This window comes from Aegilops tauschii, chromosome 3 (genome assembly GCF_002575655.3).
Source record: "Aegilops tauschii subsp. strangulata cultivar AL8/78 chromosome 3, Aet v6.0, whole genome shotgun sequence".
NCBI lineage: Eukaryota > Viridiplantae > Streptophyta > Magnoliopsida > Poales > Poaceae > Aegilops > Aegilops tauschii.
This window is the reverse complement of record NC_053037.3, coordinates 413,564,458-413,583,199: the sequence shown is the minus strand read 5'-3', so window position 1 is coordinate 413,583,199 and position 18,742 is coordinate 413,564,458. Positions and strand designations below refer to the sequence as shown.

The following is an 18,742-nucleotide window of genomic DNA, read 5'->3' as shown; positions in this document are numbered from 1 at the left end:
TGTCATAAACAATAAATGAACCAAATAGTTATAAAAGATAATATATACCACATCCGAATCATAGACAGGACGAGTGCCGACGGGGGCGGATACCAAAACCATCGCACTATATAATAACAAGCAATAATAAAAGTAAGAAAATTAGACAAGTATCTATCTAAAGTAAGAATTTTTCTTTCTTTCAGAAAGAAGATAAGAACAAGAGGCTCACCACGGTGGTGCCGGCGACGAGATCAGCGCGGGCGATCGACGGCGGTGAATACGGGAACGGGACGTCATGAACCGCTAAACCTAGACAAATCTCGAGGAAAATGGAGTTTTGAGGTCGAGCTTCGAGAGGAGAAAGCTTAACTAGTGTGGCTCGGGCATTTCATCAAACACATCATGTGCATAGGAGGTGAGCTAGAGCACCACAAAGCTCTCCCCTCGCCGGCCAGAAAAACAGAGCAGTGTGGAGTGCTCTGCTCGCCAGCGATGGGGTATATATAGCCACCTCATTGGTCCCGGTTCGTGGCCGGAACCAGGACTAAAGGCCCCCCTTCTGTCCCGGTTCCATCCACGAACCGGGACCAATGGCCGTGGGCCAGGAGCGAGGACCATTGGTCCCGGTTCGTGCCTGGAACCGGGACAAATGGGTCCAGACGAACCGGGACGAATGCCCCACGAGGCCCGGCCGGGCCCCTGGGCGCACGAACCGGGACGTATGCCCCCCATGGGTCCCGGTTCGTGATTGAACCGGGACTAATGGGCTGGCCAGGCCCGAACCAAAGCCCTGTTTTCTACTAGTGCTCATATCTGTCGTATATTTGGGCTTGATATGAAGGGTGCCAGTCAGCCCGGGCCTTTGTCTGTGATTTGAGCGCTCATGTTGGGTCGGTATTTTGTGACCGGTCAGTGACCGGACTGCCTGCTCGGGCGTTTGAGAGGTCCGACTATAGATGCGCTAAGGCCACACCATAGTGATATGTTGCAACACCACCATGTGTGTTCTGCCATAGTCATATGTCTTTTCCGGGTATTTAATTATATAAATGTAAACCCACATTTTCACACCCATATCCTTTACCATTGATCCTGTACATGTGGCACAAAACAAGCACCTCTATATGTTTCTGATCAACCATGTAATTTGTACATAACTTGATGACTCTTGTGCGACATAGCCTTGGACGATGACACACCACAAGTGTAGGGGGTTCGACTATAGATTTTTTTGAAAGTAAAGAGTGTCAAACCCAACAAGACCCGGATGGTATTATCTTATGGAAATAGTTAGCATCTATTGCAAACGTTGAATAAAGTGACAATAGTATTTTTGATGGTTCAGATGATTACAAGAATAAAATCACAATAAGTAGCCTCGAGGACAATGCCACTTCATCGACGCGTCGTAGCTCTTGAACCCTTCTCATTCGAGGGGGCACTTCTCCTCTGAAGGGACACTCCTTAGACGGATGCCCCTCAACCATGTACCGCCGGCCCGCCGCCTCACGATGTTTCTTCTGCTTGCCACCTCTCTCCTTCCTTGTTATTTAATTATCTACTGATGCGTCACTTGTCTTCTCTGAGGTACTCAACCTCTTAAGGTATATTGTAACCCGGTATTTTGCAAGTGCACACGGCTAGTTAACCTAAGACAAATCAGAGAAAATGCGTATATTTTGTACCATCATTTTGTGTGTGTTCCAAACCATTATAAAGTAAGATTGTCTTCAAATTTTTAGGGTTAGATGTTGCCCAGATTTCATTTCATTGAGACCACACAGACTTAGAGGAAAACAACACACACACATAAGGACTATCTATGGTTCACTCAACTTCCAAATAGTCATTTTTCAGTTGATCTTCTCGTCCTCTTTTCCTTGCACGGGATTGTTTTTTTTTGGAACGAAGACGCTAGACGCGTCCGGCTTTAAATTAATAAAGCCCTCAGGCACTAGTTCAGCAAGTTACAAACCAGGAAAGCAGAAACCAGGTTCAGTCCAAGAGGACGACAGAAAACAGCACAGAGGTTCCACGCGAAGGCAGCATTACAACATACAAATCATCCAACGCAGAAGAACTATCTAACATGAAACATCCACCGAAGGCACCAAAAGCATCATCGAGTCGTCGAGTCTTGTCTTGCCATCACCTGGATAGTCTTGATTCGCGCCATGGCCTCTGACATGCGCTCAGCATCGCGCTCCTTCCCCAGCGGAGTCCAAGTCTGTAAGAAAAGGTGACATTTGAAGATCACATCCGCAGGGTGATTAGGAAATTTTTTCTCAATCGTAATTTTATTGCGCGTCGTCCAAATAGCCCACAGTAACGCCCCTACGCAACGCCAAGCGATTCTACTACTAGTCCCTCTCGTGGTTTTAAGGATGGCAATCAAGTCGTTCCCCGAGGCTGGGTTCCAGTTTGAGTGGAAGGCTTCCCTAACTGCACTCCACGCGAACCTGGCTAGGTGACATCTAAAAAAGACGTGGTTAGCATCTTCACCTAGACCGCACACAGTGCAGGTACCGTCAGCCGGACCGTTACGTTTTGCCACATTATCCGACGTGGGCAGCCTATTTCTGAGCATTTGCCACATGAAGATTTTAATTTTCAAGGGCAGGCCTGCCTTCCATAGCCCCTAGCTATGTCTAGTGCTGTCCCTTCAGTAAGCTTGTTGTATAAAGATTTAACCGAAAATTTTCGGGACGCTGTCAAGCTCCATTCGACCAAATCTTCGCCCGGCCCTATACGGTTGTCACCAATTTGATGCACTAGGTCGTCCCATGCCTCCCGTTCGGCATTGGTAAGGGCCCTCATAAAATGGATCGCTGGAGGGTCAGTACGGGCTGCCTCTCCCACTAAGATGTTGGTGTCAGTAGCGATCCGAAAAAGATTGGGGTGACTTTGCCAAAGGGGAGAGGCTCCCAGCCAATGATCCAGCCAAAAGCGAGTGGATTGTCCATTTTGAATCTGGAATTTGGCCCCGATAGCAAACGCTGGTCGGACCGCTTGGATCCCTTTCCAAAACACGGAGCCGTTGGCCGGGGCACTGAAAGGATTCCCATTTGGGAAGTACTTAGCCTTTAGCAGCTGAGCCCAGAGACTCATCTCGTTTTGGGCAAGCCGCCACCACCATTTGGACAGAAGGGCTATGTTCAAAAGTTTGGAGTTTAGGATCCCCAAACCTCCGAATTTTTTTGGCCTACAGACAGCCGCCCACTTTACCAGGTGATAATTCCGCTTGATTCTAGTTCCTTCCCAAAAGAACCGGGATCGCGGTGTATCTAGCTTAGCATGCACGCCATCAGCTAATAAGAACATCCCCATAGTGAATAGGGGCAGGGAAGAGAGGCTCGAGTTAGTTAAAATGAGCCTAGCCGCAGAAGACAAAAACCGCCCATGCCACGGGCTAACCCTATTGGCCACCTTCCCATACAGCGGCTCCCACTCTGAAATCGAAAGTTTACGATGCGATATAGGAAGCCCCAGATACTTTATTGGAAAGCTCCCAAGCTTACAATTAAGTAGATTTGTGGCACGCCGGCTTTGATGGTCGTCCATCCCCATGGTGATGACCTCGCTTTTAAGAAAATTAATTTTCAGTCCGGACAGGATCTCAAAGGCTAATAACAAAAGCTTAATGGAGGCGATGCTATGGTCGTCGGGCTTAAACAAAAGCAAGGTATCGTCTGCATATTGTAGATGGGTCACACCACCCGGGATGAGGTGTGGAACGAGTCCCTTAACATGACCAGCCTCGCTGGCCTTGGACAGCATAGCTGCCAAAGCGTCTGCCACAAAATTAAAGACAAGTGGGGAGATGGGATCGCCCTGTCTTAACCCTTTCCTATTACGAAAAAACTTCCCCATTTCACCATTGACAATTACCGAGGTGTTGCCACTCGAGATCAGATGCATGATCCGGTGTACGAAACCCGCCTCAAATCCCTTTTTGAGGAGGACTTCCCGCACGAACTCCCAGTTTACGCGGTCGTACGCTTTTTCAAAATCGAGCTTGAGGATAACGCCCTGTCCACGAGTGCGTTTTAACTCGTGGATTATCTCCGTGAGCGCAATAGGCCCTTCGAGAATGTTTCTACCCTTAAGGAAAGCGGTCTGGCTCTTTTGGATAACTCGTTGGGCAACCGGCGCTAACCTAGAGGCAAAGGCTTTGGCGCATAACTTGAAGGGAACATTTAGGAGCGTGATCGGACGGAACAGCTTGATTGTATCTGCCCCTTTGACCTTGGGAATCAAACAAATCGCCCCATAATTAAGTCTCGAGAGGTCAACCGTACCTAGGGCGAAGCCATTGATAATAGCTTGGAAGAGTTCTCTAAGGAAAGGCCAAAACTTTTTAAAGAACTCTACCGGCCAGCCATCCGGGCCTGGAGCCGTGTCGTTCTTCATGCCCGCAAGCGCTAGGTCAATTTCTTGTGGCGTAAAGGACAGCATGAGTGCGTCGTTTTCCTGTTGAGACACCCTCTCCTCCGGCCCCCATAAGTCTTCCCTAAGACTTAAGCTTTTCTGTTCGGCTGTTCCCAACAGCTCGACAAAGAAATCGAAGATGTGCTTAACGATTTCAGACTGGGACACCAGAGTCCCATGCTCCAACTGTAGTCTTAGGATGGTACTCTTGCGTTTACGGCCGTTGGCGTACGCGTGGAAGTAGCCAGTGTTGGCGTCACCTTTCACGACCCACTTGACGTCGCCCCTACATCGCCAGTACTCCTCCTCTGCTCTAAGGATAGCCAAGACCTGGTTTTCCAGAGAGTATCGATGCTCCCATTCGTCGCCAGAGAAAGGTCTGGCATCCGCCTGCGCGTCTAAAATCGCGATTTCTTCCACGATGCGTTCCCTTTCCCTTTTAGACTCGCTGCCGTGGTTGGCCCCCCCTCCCTGAGGAAAGCCCGCAAAGCCGCAGCCGCAGTGGACCAGAACTCTACTGGTCCTCTTTGACACCCCACCTGGTCGCCAATCATGGCCCAACGAGTCGTGACCAACTGGCAGAAGCCCTCGTGTTCGAACCACGCCGTCTCGAAGAAAAATCTACGGCTGCGACGCCTACTGTCCTCCCCTGACGACAGAATTAAAGGGACATGGTCTGAACCAATGCGCGTCTCGGCCATTAAGGTACAGAGGGGGAACAGGGCCTCCCAATCGCTTGAACAAAAAACACGGTCTAGAACACATCGCACTGGAACCCGCTGTTTGTTTGTCCAAGTGTACCTTGCACCTGTCCGCGCAATTTCCCTAAGAGCCGCGGCCGCGATAGCATTGTTGAAAAGGGACACCCTAGCCCAGTCAATGCTGCTATTGCTCTTGTCCGCCCCCGAGCGAATCAAGTTAAAGTCCCCGCCCACCACGATGGGCAAGTTGGCCGCTCGCTTGGCCTCGACCAAGGTTGTGATTTCCCCCAAGAAATCTGCAGACCTCGCGTGGTCCGCCGGCCCGTAAACACTGACAATCACCCAAGTAGCCAAGGATACCCGGTGACGGACAGTAACTGCAATATAGAATAAACCCGGCTCCCACGCAATAACATCACATATATCTCTATTACAACCCATCAGCTGACCTCCAGAGTGCCCCATGGAAGGGGTCCAAAACCAGTCAAAACGCTGTAGAGGATCATACGCCACTAAATCTCTAAACGAGAAATCAGCCTTAATAGTCTCTTGGAGCGCAACAAAATCGATATGTTCTTTAGACATATACTCTCTGAGCTGCGTACGCCGCCCCCCATGGCCGCATCCACGAATGTTCCAGAAGATGTATCTCATCAGATAACCCTATTACGCAGGCGAACTCCACGGGAGCTCACCGCCTTGGCCACACGCTTCCTTGCCGGCGCTCGGCTGGAAGAAGGCAAGTCCGAGGCCACCCCGGCCTCGTCTTCCTCGGTGGGCGAAACTACAGCACCAGCCCCTACTGGTATCACGGCCAGACCGTCCTCGGGCTGCACAACCGCACAACGGGCGGCAGCAGCCGCAAGAGCGGCCTGAGCATCTTCACGCGCGCGAACTAAGGGAATGATATCCAAAGGCGATGAATCTAGTGCAACGCCACTATCGTGAAGAATCTCAGCTAGATGGACGTCAGAAAAGGCATTTAAGATCTTGTAAGAGGGGGAAGGGTTACCTGTCACGTCCATGTTCTTGTCAGCCGCACGGAGCTTGGCGCTTTCCAATGATGATAAGTCCCCGAGCTTGGCCTTGGCGCGCACGCTAGGAGCCCGGGTCGCCACCGGAGTCGCCCTCGAACGCTTGGCCTTGGTCGCCGGCCCTGGCGCCTCCAGAGCCGCTCCAAGCTCTCCACCCAGCGCTTCGATCGCACCCGCCGCCTCCTTGGCCCCCGTCTTGTTCCCTGGTTTCCTCCCTGCTGTCTTCTTGCCCTGCCGTCCGGAGCCGCTCGACATCCGCTTGCCCGAGGCCGGGGTAAGGTCTGTTGCCTCGCGACCTGACCCCGAGCCCCCTACGCGCGCTGGAGAAGCATGCAAGGGGTCTGACTCCTTCGACACCAACGTCAAGGGCACAGGCTTGATTTGAGGCAAGTTGGAGCCGTACTGGTCGAAGGACTGATCCAGGGAGCGGGCGAGGGGGGGAAACTAACAACAGTGTCTTGAGTAGCTATCACACCCAACTTTTCCCAAGTCTCCGTGTCGATGGAAGTGTCTGGAATACTCTCTTCGGGGTCCTCTTGCAGCTCGCCCATCTCCACATCTTGGCCAGCCGGGGCCGCACCCGCGCCCGGCGCCACCTGCTGGTGCCCCCCAGCCGCAGAGTTGCCCGTTGCCGCACCCTTAGCAACTTGCTTGGAGTGAATCACCGCGGATGTCCCGGGCTTGAGATTGGGCTGCCCGCCCGCATCACGCTGGCTTTGTGGGAGGGGGCGGATGGGCCCGCCCCAGACGCACCACTTCCGTCCCCCAGCCTCCGCGGCATCCGCTCCACCTCCACCTTGATCTGATACCCTTCTTGGTTAAACCACACCTCGACCGTGCCGTTAAGTTTAGCCGGCGACTTGCAGGCCAATTTCATCCTCACAGGCCCCAACTTTATGAGGGAAAGCTCGTCGACCACGATCGGACGTCCCAGCATCTTAAAAGCCTCCTTGATTCGCTCGATCTTGCGGTGTTTCTCAAGGATCCCGTAGAGCCGCACCCAAGCTTCTGGCATCACCATCGGGGGGATCACCTCTTGCTCCACATCACGCACCCTAGCAATGATATCGTTGATAGACAGGAAAAGCTTGCCACTAGTCCGGGCCATATGCAGGAGATCTGCTGAAGGGAACACCACCATGAAATCGTCCTCTCCTACTTGGGTGACTTGCCAGTCCCACTCCCCCGTGACCATGTGGTTGAGCTCCTGGACAAGAATCCGCAGGCTCAGACGTCCTGGCTCAACCGAGAGGATGGCGGCGTTGCCAACAGAGAGCTACCGTGGACCCTCGGATTCCTCCTCCTCTTCGAATTGCAGACAAAAGAAGCCTTCCCCAGAAATTGCGCTACCCATGATCTGCAAACAAGGCTGCCGACCCCTCGTCGGGCAGTGCGCAGACGCGTGTCCCTCCTCCTTGCACAGCACACACAAAGACTTGAACTTACACTGCGACTGGAAATGGCCAAGTCTCCCGCACTTGAAACATTCCACCTCCGGGGCCTTCGGCACATCCTCCACTGGGATGGGTTCGTCCGCCGTACCCTTCGATCCAGGGAGGAGCGGCACCGTCTGGGGGGCGGAAGCCGCCCTGGGCCTCTTGGCCAATGGATCCCCGTGGCCACCACCACAGTTAGGATAATCCATTGGTTTCCGCTCCAGCTCCCGCCGCCGCGCCATCTCCTTCTTCTTCTTCTTTCTCTCCTGCTGCTGGATCCACCAGGGGGGGGGAGGACCCCAATCCCCCTCGCGCCCCACTTGCTCTTGGAAGCGGTCGGATCTACCACTTTTCCTCGCACGCATCTCCTGCGACGCCTTCTCCCGCAGGTCTCTCTCCCTCCGCCGCTCCCCATCCAGGTCTTGGGCCTCCATCGGCCTCTTCTCCATGCGCCGCTCGCTCATCACCGCCGCAGCAAACGAAATGGGAAGCGAGGGAAGGGGGTGGGGCGGATGGATCTGGCGAGGTGAGCAAGGCGCCGCACCTCGTTTCTGGTTGCGGGAAACCCTAGCGAGGGGGCGAGGCAGCCGCGCCGCAGCCATATATATGTGCCGTGGCTGGGCCTAGCCCTAGGAAGCGCTGGCGCGTGCCTAGCCGGGCCAGTCGGCCCAGTAGGAACCAGGCCACCGCCCGCAGGCTGATGTGTGGGCCCCACTTGGCAAGACACACCCTCGCCACCCGTCCCAGGCACGGGGGCCGGCCCACGGCCCACTAGCCCGACCACGGCCCCAGGCCCAGCAGCGCCAACCCTAGCCTGCGAGGAAACAGAGCCATCGACCTCCGCCGACCGCCCTGCCGCCGCCTCCACCTCCTCCGGCCCCTGACCGGCGGCGGCGGCCACCTGCGACGGCAGGCTCGGCCACGCAGCCTCCGAGGCTACAGGAGCGAGCATCGCTGACGCCGCCCTCGACCTGATCGTCCGCGCGGCATCTCCAGGAGACGCCCCCCTGACCGGGGTCTGCGAGGGCTGCCAGGCCCGAACAGCGACGGCGCGCGATCCCCGGCCACCCGGAGCGAAGCGACGGCGCGCCCCAGCGGCGCCGCTCCCCTCGGCTTGCGCGTAGGCGACAAAATCACCCAACGACGGGCCCTCCGGCACCGGCCGCCCTGCCTCCGACTCCAGATCCTCGCCGACCACTTCCTCCGGCTCCTCTCCTGCCAGCGCCCAAAACCTACCTCCTACGGACGCCACCACCGAACCCACCGCCGCGCCCCGCCGCGACCAAGCCGGGGAGGAGCCAGGACCTCTCCTAACCACCTCCCAGCCCTCGCCGGCCGGAGCACTGGGCGACCAGGGCACGGCGCCCGAGCCGTCGCCAGAAGGAGCGCCTAACGGTCTACTCATCCGCTTTCTCTCTGAAGCATGCACGGGATTGTTAGCGTTGATTTAGAAAAAAAGAAGTCAAAAGTCTAACAAACCGCAAAATAGGGGAAGAGTCTTATCGTCAACTTCTACTATCGGATTTAAGCTTCATGCTCCGCCATTTGATACTTTCTAGAGTCTTATGCTTTGATGGTCATTAGAACTAACTGAGGGTGTGTTTGGTGGAAGGCCAAGTATGGATGGATTCCGACCTTTTTTGGGGTTGAAAACAGTCAAGCAAAGTATTTGGCTGTATGCAAGAGATGATTCAATTGGGATGAGACCACGGCCAGAACCACAACCTCTTCACATGGCCATGCATGCAAAGGGTGGCAGCTTCAGCTGATGGATTTTAGCGGGTTCATAATCTTTGAGGTATATTCTATATAGTTGACTGAGACCGTACGTTGGGTTTGGAACCAAACACCAGAAAATGGACAATCTCAACCCATCCCTCACTCTCGTTTCAACCAAACACACCTAAGGCCATGTACAACGCAGGTGCCTGTGCACCGGTGCTAGATGCGTTGCGTCTTAGAAATTCTGTTACTTCCTGATGCAGAGTGCATTCACGGGGGTGCTAGTTTTTATTCTTCTTATGTCATAGTTGTAGTTTGTCAACTGCAGGTTTGGTCGCTTCGTTTTTTTTTTCTTTTTTCTCGCTTAGGCATAGCTAGCTTTGGTCATATATGACTTTGCTATTTGTCGGCGTTTTGTGTGTGCGTGCGTGTGTTCGTAGTGATTTTGTGCATTCTACCTATGCAGAGGTCGGATATGTGCTCATTGTATTTTGAGTCAATAAAATCCACCTTTTACCGGAAAAAATATCAATGAAGACACTGGGTTTAAGCATTCGTGGCTTGCAGGGAGCAGTTATTTCTCCCGAGCACCGGCTAGCACCGGACGGAAATATTTGCTTCTGCCTGCCTTACTAAGCACCTGTGCAATACAATCTCTAGAAAAAACCCGGGTTTTCTTTACTCAGGCACCTGTGTAAGCACCTGCCGTTGTACAGGGTCTAAGGAAGCCTCCCGGCGCTCTCAAGCTGGAGTGACAATACGTGCAAATGCAACACGGCGAAACCGAATGCATGCACGAAACAATTACTCCCTCCATTTTAAAATAGATGACCCAATTTTATACTAATTTTAGTACAAAGTTAATATAAAGTTGGGTCATGTATTTAGGTCGCTCCCATTAGAAGCAATTCGACCCTTGATCAGTAGAAGCAATTCGACCCTTGATCAGCACTAGCCATGCATCAATGCCGTCAAGTGGTGTGCGGTCCACATGCATGCCATCCATCCATCCTGCCGATCAATTCGGTACCCACACAGCTGGCACGTCCCACCCCACCTCGCGCTATAAAACGCTTCCCACTGAAATCATCACACCACACCTCACCACCCTGCCATGATCAACGCACCACACACACCTACACCTGAACAACATTCTCATCTCCTCTGCACACAAAGGAACTACAATATTCAGCATGGAGGGCATCGTGCAGCTGCAGCAGGAGCGGGAGCACTGCGTCACGGAGGTACCGGAGGTCGATGGCGCCGAGCTTCTCGTCGAGCTCCTGGACGCGTCGCTCGCCGTCGAGGAGGAGGAGGAGGAGGCGGCGGCAGTGCACGGCAAGCGTCATCAGCTCGGCTTCCCGGCCGACGACGTCGGCGATGGCTGGGTCGACGACGGCCTGCAGGAGCTGAACTTGATCCACCCGCACCAGGAGGCGGGCTGCGAGGACTGCGGGCTCGACGGCATCGTCGTGTCCGGCTTCGACGGCTGCGGGTGTTCGCCGGGGCCGTACGTCCTGGACGACGACGGCAACGCCGTGGGGTACTGGGCGGAGGAGATGGAGGGCGCCGCCTTTGGCTTCTTCAACGGCGACCGCGTGGGGGAGTGGTACTCGGACGGCATGGCCATGGAGTGGGACGAAGGGAGAAGCTACTGCTCCTTTTACCCTTCCTACGGCGGCGAGGCGTGCGCGGAGCAACCGTACATCAGTCCATTGTGGGAGTGAACTAGTTCTCTATCGTGACAAAAAAAAAGTCTAGTAGTCTGGCTAGAAGTGTGTGTGAGCCTTTTTTTTAGCTAGAAGTGCGTGCGAGCCTTTTTCTTAGCTAGAACTAGAACTAGAAGTGTGTGTGAGCCTTTGTTTTTTGAGCCAAAATTGTGTGTGAGCCTTTTTTTGGAGCCAAAAGTGTGTGTGAGCCGTGAACAGTGTCTCTATCTAGTAGATACCCGTGGGCCATGGCAGATTGGCCGGTGGGCCTTGCATGTCATGTCTGCATTTTGCGACTTTAGCACGACCTGAAGGGTTGACGTGGCTATACACGGAAGTTCTCGCCCAAGAGCACCTCCAGCGAACCATGCAAAGATTCACGTGGATGCTGCCGTGAGACCAGGACGAGGCGGTTCTGCAGCCGTGGTGTGCAGGGATGCCGATGGTAACTATTTGGGTACTAGTACTGTACTGCTTTGGTGGTGCAAGGAATGGATGATCCAATGACCCTGGAGGCGCTGGCCTGTAGGGAGGCACTTTGTGCTGCCGAGGATCTTCTCTTGCAGCATTTTGTGGTAGCGTCAGATGCAAAACAAGTAGTGCGGGACATTGCTCAAGGCTCTCATGGCAAACATGGTGCAATCATCAGCAAGATCAAAGCTCCTTCTACCGCCTTTTCTTGTAGCTTTATTTTTGAAGGTCGAGATAGTAATATAGAAGCTCATAGTTTAGTTAGATACGCTCTTAATCTAGTTTCAGGGCGTCATGTGTGATTTGGCCAACCACATAATGTAAACATTATACCACTATATGTGGAATTCGATCAATAAAGAGCATGCTTTTCCCTCAAAAAAAATAGCACGACCTGAATTTGCTGAAGAGAGCATGAGTCCCTCAGGTTATCTGAGAAACAATGGCGTGCAGAGAAGCGCCGAGGATCTCCTCATCCAACAGTTCGTGGTGGCATCAGATGCTAAACAGATTATCAGACATCGAGCAAGGCAACTATGGAAAACATGCAGCCATCATTAGAGAGGTTAATGATCATAGTACTTCTTTTTCTTGTAAATTTATTTTTGAAGGTCGAGGTAGCAATGTCGAAGCTCATAGTTTAGCTAGATATGCTTTGAATTTAGTTTCTGGGCATCATGTGTGGTTTGCCCAACCACATGACGATAACGTTATCCCACATTTTATGGACTTTGATTAATAAAGTCGGCCTTACCCCTAAAAAAAGAGTGATTTGACTAATTTAGTTCTGCTTGCGATCGTGTCAGTGTTATTTTATACTCCCTTTATAAAGAAATATAAGAGCACTTAGATCACTAGATATATTTTTTACAGAAGGAGTAGATTGCTTATACTGAAATGAGTACGAAACTGTTGACTGGTTGCTTATTTGTCTGTAGTTGACAGTTCTGTTATTTTCTTGGGCATGATTTTTTTTCGAAACGGAGGAAAAAGATTTGCCCAATCCATTAAACAAGGAGAGAATAGAGTTTAGAGTTTTATAAACACCCATAAAAACGCCATGACAATTACTCGCCTGACAACAAATTCCCTAGTTTATTAGCGCCCGTGGTAACCCAAAGGTTGGCCTCCTCCAAGATGATGTTAAGGAGAATAGGCGGTGGCATGCTTTTGTGACGGAACACTAGCATTTCTTTCATTCCAAATGGTCTAAGAGACAAGCATGGTGAGCGAGGCTATTGCATGCCAATTAGGATTGCTATTATCAGTTTTCTTGTCCCACCACTCATTGACGGTTTCATCAAGGTGCCATGTGGAGATATCCATGTGATATAAGCCAAGCTTCTCGATGATGGCCCTCCAAAGCCTAATCATGTAGCAGCATTTGAAGAAAAGGTGATCGCCTGTTTTTTGCTCCCTCTTGCAAAGAGGGTAAATGGCACAATTTGGTCACCCGCGCCTCTCCAAGTGATCGATTTTCCAAATTCTATCTTGCAATGCCAACCAAGCAAAGAACTTAACCTTGGGAGGAGCCCAACCCTTCCAAAACGTGCGGTCCATGTGAGAGAGGGTCAAACCAAGGAATTGGGCCTTGAATGCGGTGGCTGCCATGTAAATTCTATTATTCGCATGTTTCCAAACAATTTCATCTTTGGCTTGTTCATCAAGGTGGAAGTTGAGCACAAGCATCCAAAGAGTGAAAATTTCCCGAATGTGGACACCGAAGATAGCGGTGTTGTGGTAGATTTTGAGGATCCACACATTCCCTCTAAGAGCCTCGCACACCTTCCAATTCTTCTGTCTTGATGCCTCATGGATTAGCTGCGCAATATCCTTGGGCTTGCACCTAAGAAGCCAAGGGTCGTCCCAAAACGGTGTTCTTGTGTCGTCACCCACGGTGATAGTGGTAGAGGCGTAGAAAAACTCCAGGTCATCCTCGGTGCAAGGGTTGCCAAAACACACCCAAAGCTTGTGGTGCTCCGTCCATTCATACCAAAGCCAACGTAGGCGCAAAGCACGTGCAAACTTGTCGGTATTGAGCACTCCTAAACCACCGTATTCCTTTGGTCTGCACAACACTTTCCAATTGACGTTGCACTTGGCTCCCGTTGTTTTATCTGCGCCGGACCAAAGGAAAGCCCTCTCAATTCTGTTTAGGCTATGAAGTGAGCTTGGTAGCACGATGAGAGGCATGATAGAGTACACCGCTTGGGAGGAGATGACCGACTTGACAAGGGCCGTGTGTCTGAAATTGACAGAGAGAAGAAACATTGCTACAAAGATTTGTGCAGTTTAATTCGTGGAGGAGCAGTACTGAAAATCTAAGGGCTGTTGCAGTGTACTCCCTCCGTAAACTAATATAAGAGCGTTTAGATAACTATTTTAGTGATCTAAACGTTTTTATATTAGTTTACACAGGAAGTATTATACTAATCGGTGGGAGAACAATTAACAAATATGCAGGGTTGTGCACCAAATCATCGAATGGAAAATGTGAAGGCTGGACAGGGGTAACTGTATTTAGGAATTTTCGTAGGATCAAAGTTGGATCCACTGTAATGAGTTTCTGAGCAGAGTTTCATCGGCCCTCAAACCACATGGAACAAGTAAAAAAGTTACAAAGTTAAGTGAAGCATCGTAACAAATGGATAAAGCTAGTAACAAAAGAAGCATAAGCCCACATATACATTTACTGAGAAACAAGGGATTCAGAAGAATACATACAACAATTCCGCTAAATCAGTACGAGGATACAAAGCAAGAGCTGTGCTTATGTGGTTTCCCAAAAAACTTTCCTAAAAAACGATGGCTCCAAAACTAAACTGAAAACAGTCTACGTACACAAGATGCAATGCTACACACGGAATTTACAACGGAGGCACACTCTTCAGTTTTTTCTTCACAGTAAAAAACCCAAAACTGAAATCGACATGCAAAGAATGATACACAGGTCAATGGACAAGAAAAAGAAGAACAAGAGAAAAAAAGCATGGACGGTTTCATTCATGCATTTCATGATGCCATGTGTTCCCTCCCAGGTCAATGATGCGGCGGCGGGGCGGCTGCGCGGAAGGGACATGCGATGATCGCTTCAGCTCATGAGCTCCTTCTCCGCGCGCACAGGGGGCGGCCCGCCGTGGTCGGAGGCCGCGCCCGCGCCGGACGACATCCTGAGGTTCTGCTGCTGGTACACCTGCCGCAGCCTCTCGATCTCCTCCTTGAGCGCCTCCTGATGAGCTGCAGATCAAAACGGTTTTGGTTATTCCTCACGAGTCATGCAGGATGGATGGACTTGTGAATTTATGATTGGGTGGGAAGGAGTACTGACCGTCCTTGAAAAGCTTGTCCTGCGCCAGAGCTGCGATCCGCTGCTTGAGGTGGCTGTTGCCGACGGTGAGGATCGTCCGCTGCTGATCCAGAAATGCCACCCGGGGAGACAGTACGGACACCTCGTTCTGCAGATCAAACCATCGAAACGTCACGTGAGAGGTAGATAGACACCATGAGCGTAGTACGAGGGCAAGTAATAATAGCTCATTAATCCGAACTGGACATTTTTACAGTTACTACATGCCAGTCAAATTGGAAGGGGACACTAACTAACTAAACTGATGGCAGTTCACATGCCGCCAGAGTTAATTAGTTTTGACTGATGACTTGTCAGATTAACTCTTGGGTTTGACCCCAAACATCCTCCCTTTTCTTTTTTGTGATGTCTCCATGTGCACCCAGCTTGTGACAGAATACACACACATACACAGCATATACCCTTAACGTGCGGCGCATGCAAGTGGGTACAGTAGGGTTGTTAAATGCTACCAGTGCACTAGCGCTCACATCATTGCTTAAGACAATAATCAGATGTGGCACCACTCACTACTAGGTGGGGCCGGGAGGCGCCTGCGCCTGCATGTGCCGTACCACTCACTGGCCGTGTAATTGGAGCGGGAGAGGAGAGGGACCGCCACTCCGTGAGATGCGAGCACGCAGCGCCATGTGCATTTGGATCACGCGAGCCACCCCCCGCCAGCCGGCCTTGGTTGGTAGGTACCGTACATCGCTGTGCGTATGCACGAGAGGGGAGCCTACTCATCCATCTCATTCATGATCCCACCCCACCCCACATGGGTTCTCACCAACATCATTTTGCTACCTTGCGTGCCAGCCAGCCTGCACCTTCGATCTAACCCTCTAGTGCACGCGGCGATTGATACGTTTGTGTCATTGTGTGCGCACGAGCGAAAACATCGGTATATGGGTACGTCGTGGTATGTCGTGAGTACACCAAATTAATGGGTACGTACGTATACATCGCCCTGCCCTGCGAGTGCGAGCGACGTGCACATTTTGTGATACAAAACCACGCAAGGCCGAGTGTGTGCTAGCTCTTGCGCATGCATGCACGCATGACAAGAGCGTGCATGAGCTGCATGCATGCCGAAATTGTGCTCATGGGCGTGTCTACGGAATTTTCTTAGAGCATCTTCAACAGACGCCCAACGGAGGCGCGCTCTAAATTTTTTTACAGCGTCAAAATAGCGTTTTAGCGCTTTGAATGGCCGAACATCTCCAGCAGATGCTCAAAAATATACAGCCAAGCTACATCTCCAGCAGACGTCCAAATTTAATCACACGCGCCCGTATCCAGCTCGCCGTCCGTGGCATGCTCGGCGCCATGGTCATGGCCAGGCGCCGCCGCCCGTGGCCTGCTCGCCGCCGTGGCGGTGGCCGCGTGGCCGCGGTCCGCCCCGCCCCGCCGCCGTGGCCGCGCCCGCCCCCGCGCCCCTCCTCTGCTCGCCTCGCCGTGGCCGCACCTGCGCCCCGCCGTCGTGGCCGCGCCCGCGCCCCGCCCATGCTCGCCTCGGCGTGGCCGCGCCCACGCCCCGCCGCCATGGCCGCGCCCGCGCCCCGCCCCTGCTCGCCTCGCCGTGGCCGCGCCCCGCCCCCGCTCGCCTCGCCGTGGCCGCGCCCCGCCCCTGCTCGCCTCGCCATGGCCGCGCCCCGCCCCGCCCCGCTGCTGTCGTGGCCGTGCCCGCGCCCCTCCCCTGCTCGCCTCGCCGTGGCCGCGCCGCCCTGCCGTGGTCGCGCTCCTCCCCGCCACGCCGCGCCGCCCTGCCGTGGCCGGCTGGCGGGCTGCCGCACACACGCGAGGAGGCCGGCGGCGGGCGCACGCGAGGAGGCCGGGGGGCTGGCGCGCGCACGCGAAGAGGCCGACGGCAGCCAAGGACGCACGGGGCACTTTTTCACCATGAGTGGGAAGTTCAGCGCGCTCGAGCTCACGCGCCAAATATACGGCTTGCGATCCAGTTTCGTCCGGCGCACTGGACACTTTTTACAGCGTGCTCTATTATGCAGCCTCTGTTGAAGTGCTATTTTCAACTCCGCGCGCGCTAAACTTGTGAATTTTTGGGCGCGGCGCTAATATTGGGCGTCTGTTGGAGATGCTCTTAGCATTACGTAGCGTACATCTATGATATACTGCTACTTAGTTTTCTACTCTGGCCAGGCGTGTAGCGCCTATCTGTGAGGCGTTCCACAATGTAGTGTGACGTCTTCGTGTCGGGCGTCACACAAAAGGTCAACCGCGTGAAATAGTTTCACGGGCAGTTAATTTTGTGATTTGATTTCGTTCATAGGTCAAATTTGTCAAATTTGCCAAGGGGTGTTGGGTGACAAAATTAAAGGTCGGAGGCATGCGTCAAGTAGAGTGAGTGGCGTACGTGTCGTCAGCTTTTCAAGTATCGCTCCTAGAATTGAGATCCATATATTTCGACCAGCTAAATTTTTTTTCAGACAATTTGGACTAGCTAACTACGTACGTACTAGCTCGCCCTTTATGAAGCCCAGAAGTTATGAGTTTTGCACGTACTAGCTCATTAGACTGTTGTTAGTGAAGCAATTAGTAGCTAGCGGCAGGTGAGTATATATGTACCTGCAGCGTTGTGACGCACCGCTCGAGCTCGGAGATGTACTGCAGCTTCCTCACCCGAGATCTCTGAGCCGACTGGCGATTAGCCAGTATCCTGGAAACACACAATTCGGTCGGTCCATGAGTCGAATCGAGCTTGATAACCAGCACATTAATCAAGGAATCATCGCATGCATGCATTGGCATTGCGCGCGCACCTCTTGACCCTCTTGGGGTCGCGGATCGTCTCCGTGGACGAGGTCGGCGTGGCTTGCCCCGGCCCCGGCTCCTCCGGGTTAGCATCGTCGTTGTGCCCGTCGTCGTACCGGTCCTTGCCGTGCTTGTCGCCGTCGCTGTCGCTGGTGCCGTTCTCGGACCCCGGGGCCGTCGACCCTCCCTCGTCGGGGAACATGGACATGAGCTGGTCGTCGTCCAGCCTGTCGAAGTCGCCGGCCCCGCCGCAGCCTCCCGGCGCCATCTCCACGAAGGCCACCGAGTCGCTGAGCGACCTGCGGTGCGCGCCCCGGCGCGCCGCCGCGAACTCGGCGAACTCGTCCGCCCACACCGCGGCGGGCCCGTGGCCGTGGTGCTCCACGCCAGCGCCGGGCCAGTGGTGCGCCCCGGTCGCCGCCGTCGGGATCTTGGGCGGGAGCTGCGCCATTACGCTCGAGAGCGAGCCCGGCAATGCACAACAGCTAGCTAGCCGCTACCTCTCCTCCTAGCCACGCCAAAGCTAGCTAGAGTTGCGTAATGCGGTGTGCCGGCGTGCGTAGAGCCTTGTTTTATACTGGCCGAGGCTGGCATAGAGAGTAGCCTTCGCTGCTACTAACACTTGCTTGCGCCTCGTTGCTTGGGCGAGATGGGGGATGGAGATTGATGGGAATTGGAATCGGGGAGTCACATGGGACGAGACTTTTGGAACATGAGGACAGCCTGCGCCAGCTAGCTTGGCCGGAGGGGGTGGTGCGCGCGGGAAGGAAGGAAGGATGGATCGATGGATCGTCGAAGATGGTGGTGGGGATCGACGGTTTTAAGCGAGGCGGTTTTTAGTAGGTGGGCAGGAATCCCCATCCACGTGCCGCTGTCGATCTATCCACCCGTCCGTCCGTCCGCCCGTCCATGGATCTCATTCTCCCATCATTGCCTCTCAGTAGCTCGCTGCCTGTGCATATATGGCGAGAGCTGCAAGTAGCCGTCGCTGTCGCCTAAAATGGGCCGGATGTCAGCAGCGGCTAGATCTGATCTGCTGCGTGTGCGCTTTGAATTAATGGCCATGCAGCTGCTGGTTGTGCTTTTGCCTGATTGCGATTACGAGCGGGAGATGGACATTCTTCTCATTCGTTCGTTCGTT

At 53.2% G+C, this 18,742-nt stretch overlaps 2 protein-coding genes across 2 annotated transcripts; one reads left to right on the top strand and one right to left on the bottom strand.

The window, feature by feature from the left end:
• Positions 1–10,384: 10,384 nt before the first annotated feature.
• On the top strand, positions 10,385–11,228 carry LOC109780892 (uncharacterized). Its single transcript, XM_020339485.4, has one exon. The coding sequence runs from the start codon at positions 10,497–10,499 to the stop codon at positions 11,028–11,030; it is 534 nt and encodes a 177-aa protein (XP_020195074.1). The 5' UTR covers positions 10,385–10,496; the 3' UTR covers positions 11,031–11,228.
• Positions 11,229–14,141: 2,913 nt separating this feature from the next.
• LOC109780894 (basic leucine zipper 6) lies at positions 14,142–18,395 on the bottom strand. The gene is made up of 4 exons (XM_020339488.4): positions 17,610–18,395; positions 17,416–17,506; positions 14,812–14,938; positions 14,142–14,720 (listed from the first exon to the last, which is right to left on the bottom strand). The coding sequence occupies exons 1-4, from the start codon at positions 18,050–18,052 to the stop codon at positions 14,575–14,577; spliced, it is 807 nt and encodes a 268-aa protein (XP_020195077.1). The 5' UTR covers positions 18,053–18,395; the 3' UTR covers positions 14,142–14,574.
• Between the last annotated feature and the right edge of the window lie 347 nt (positions 18,396–18,742).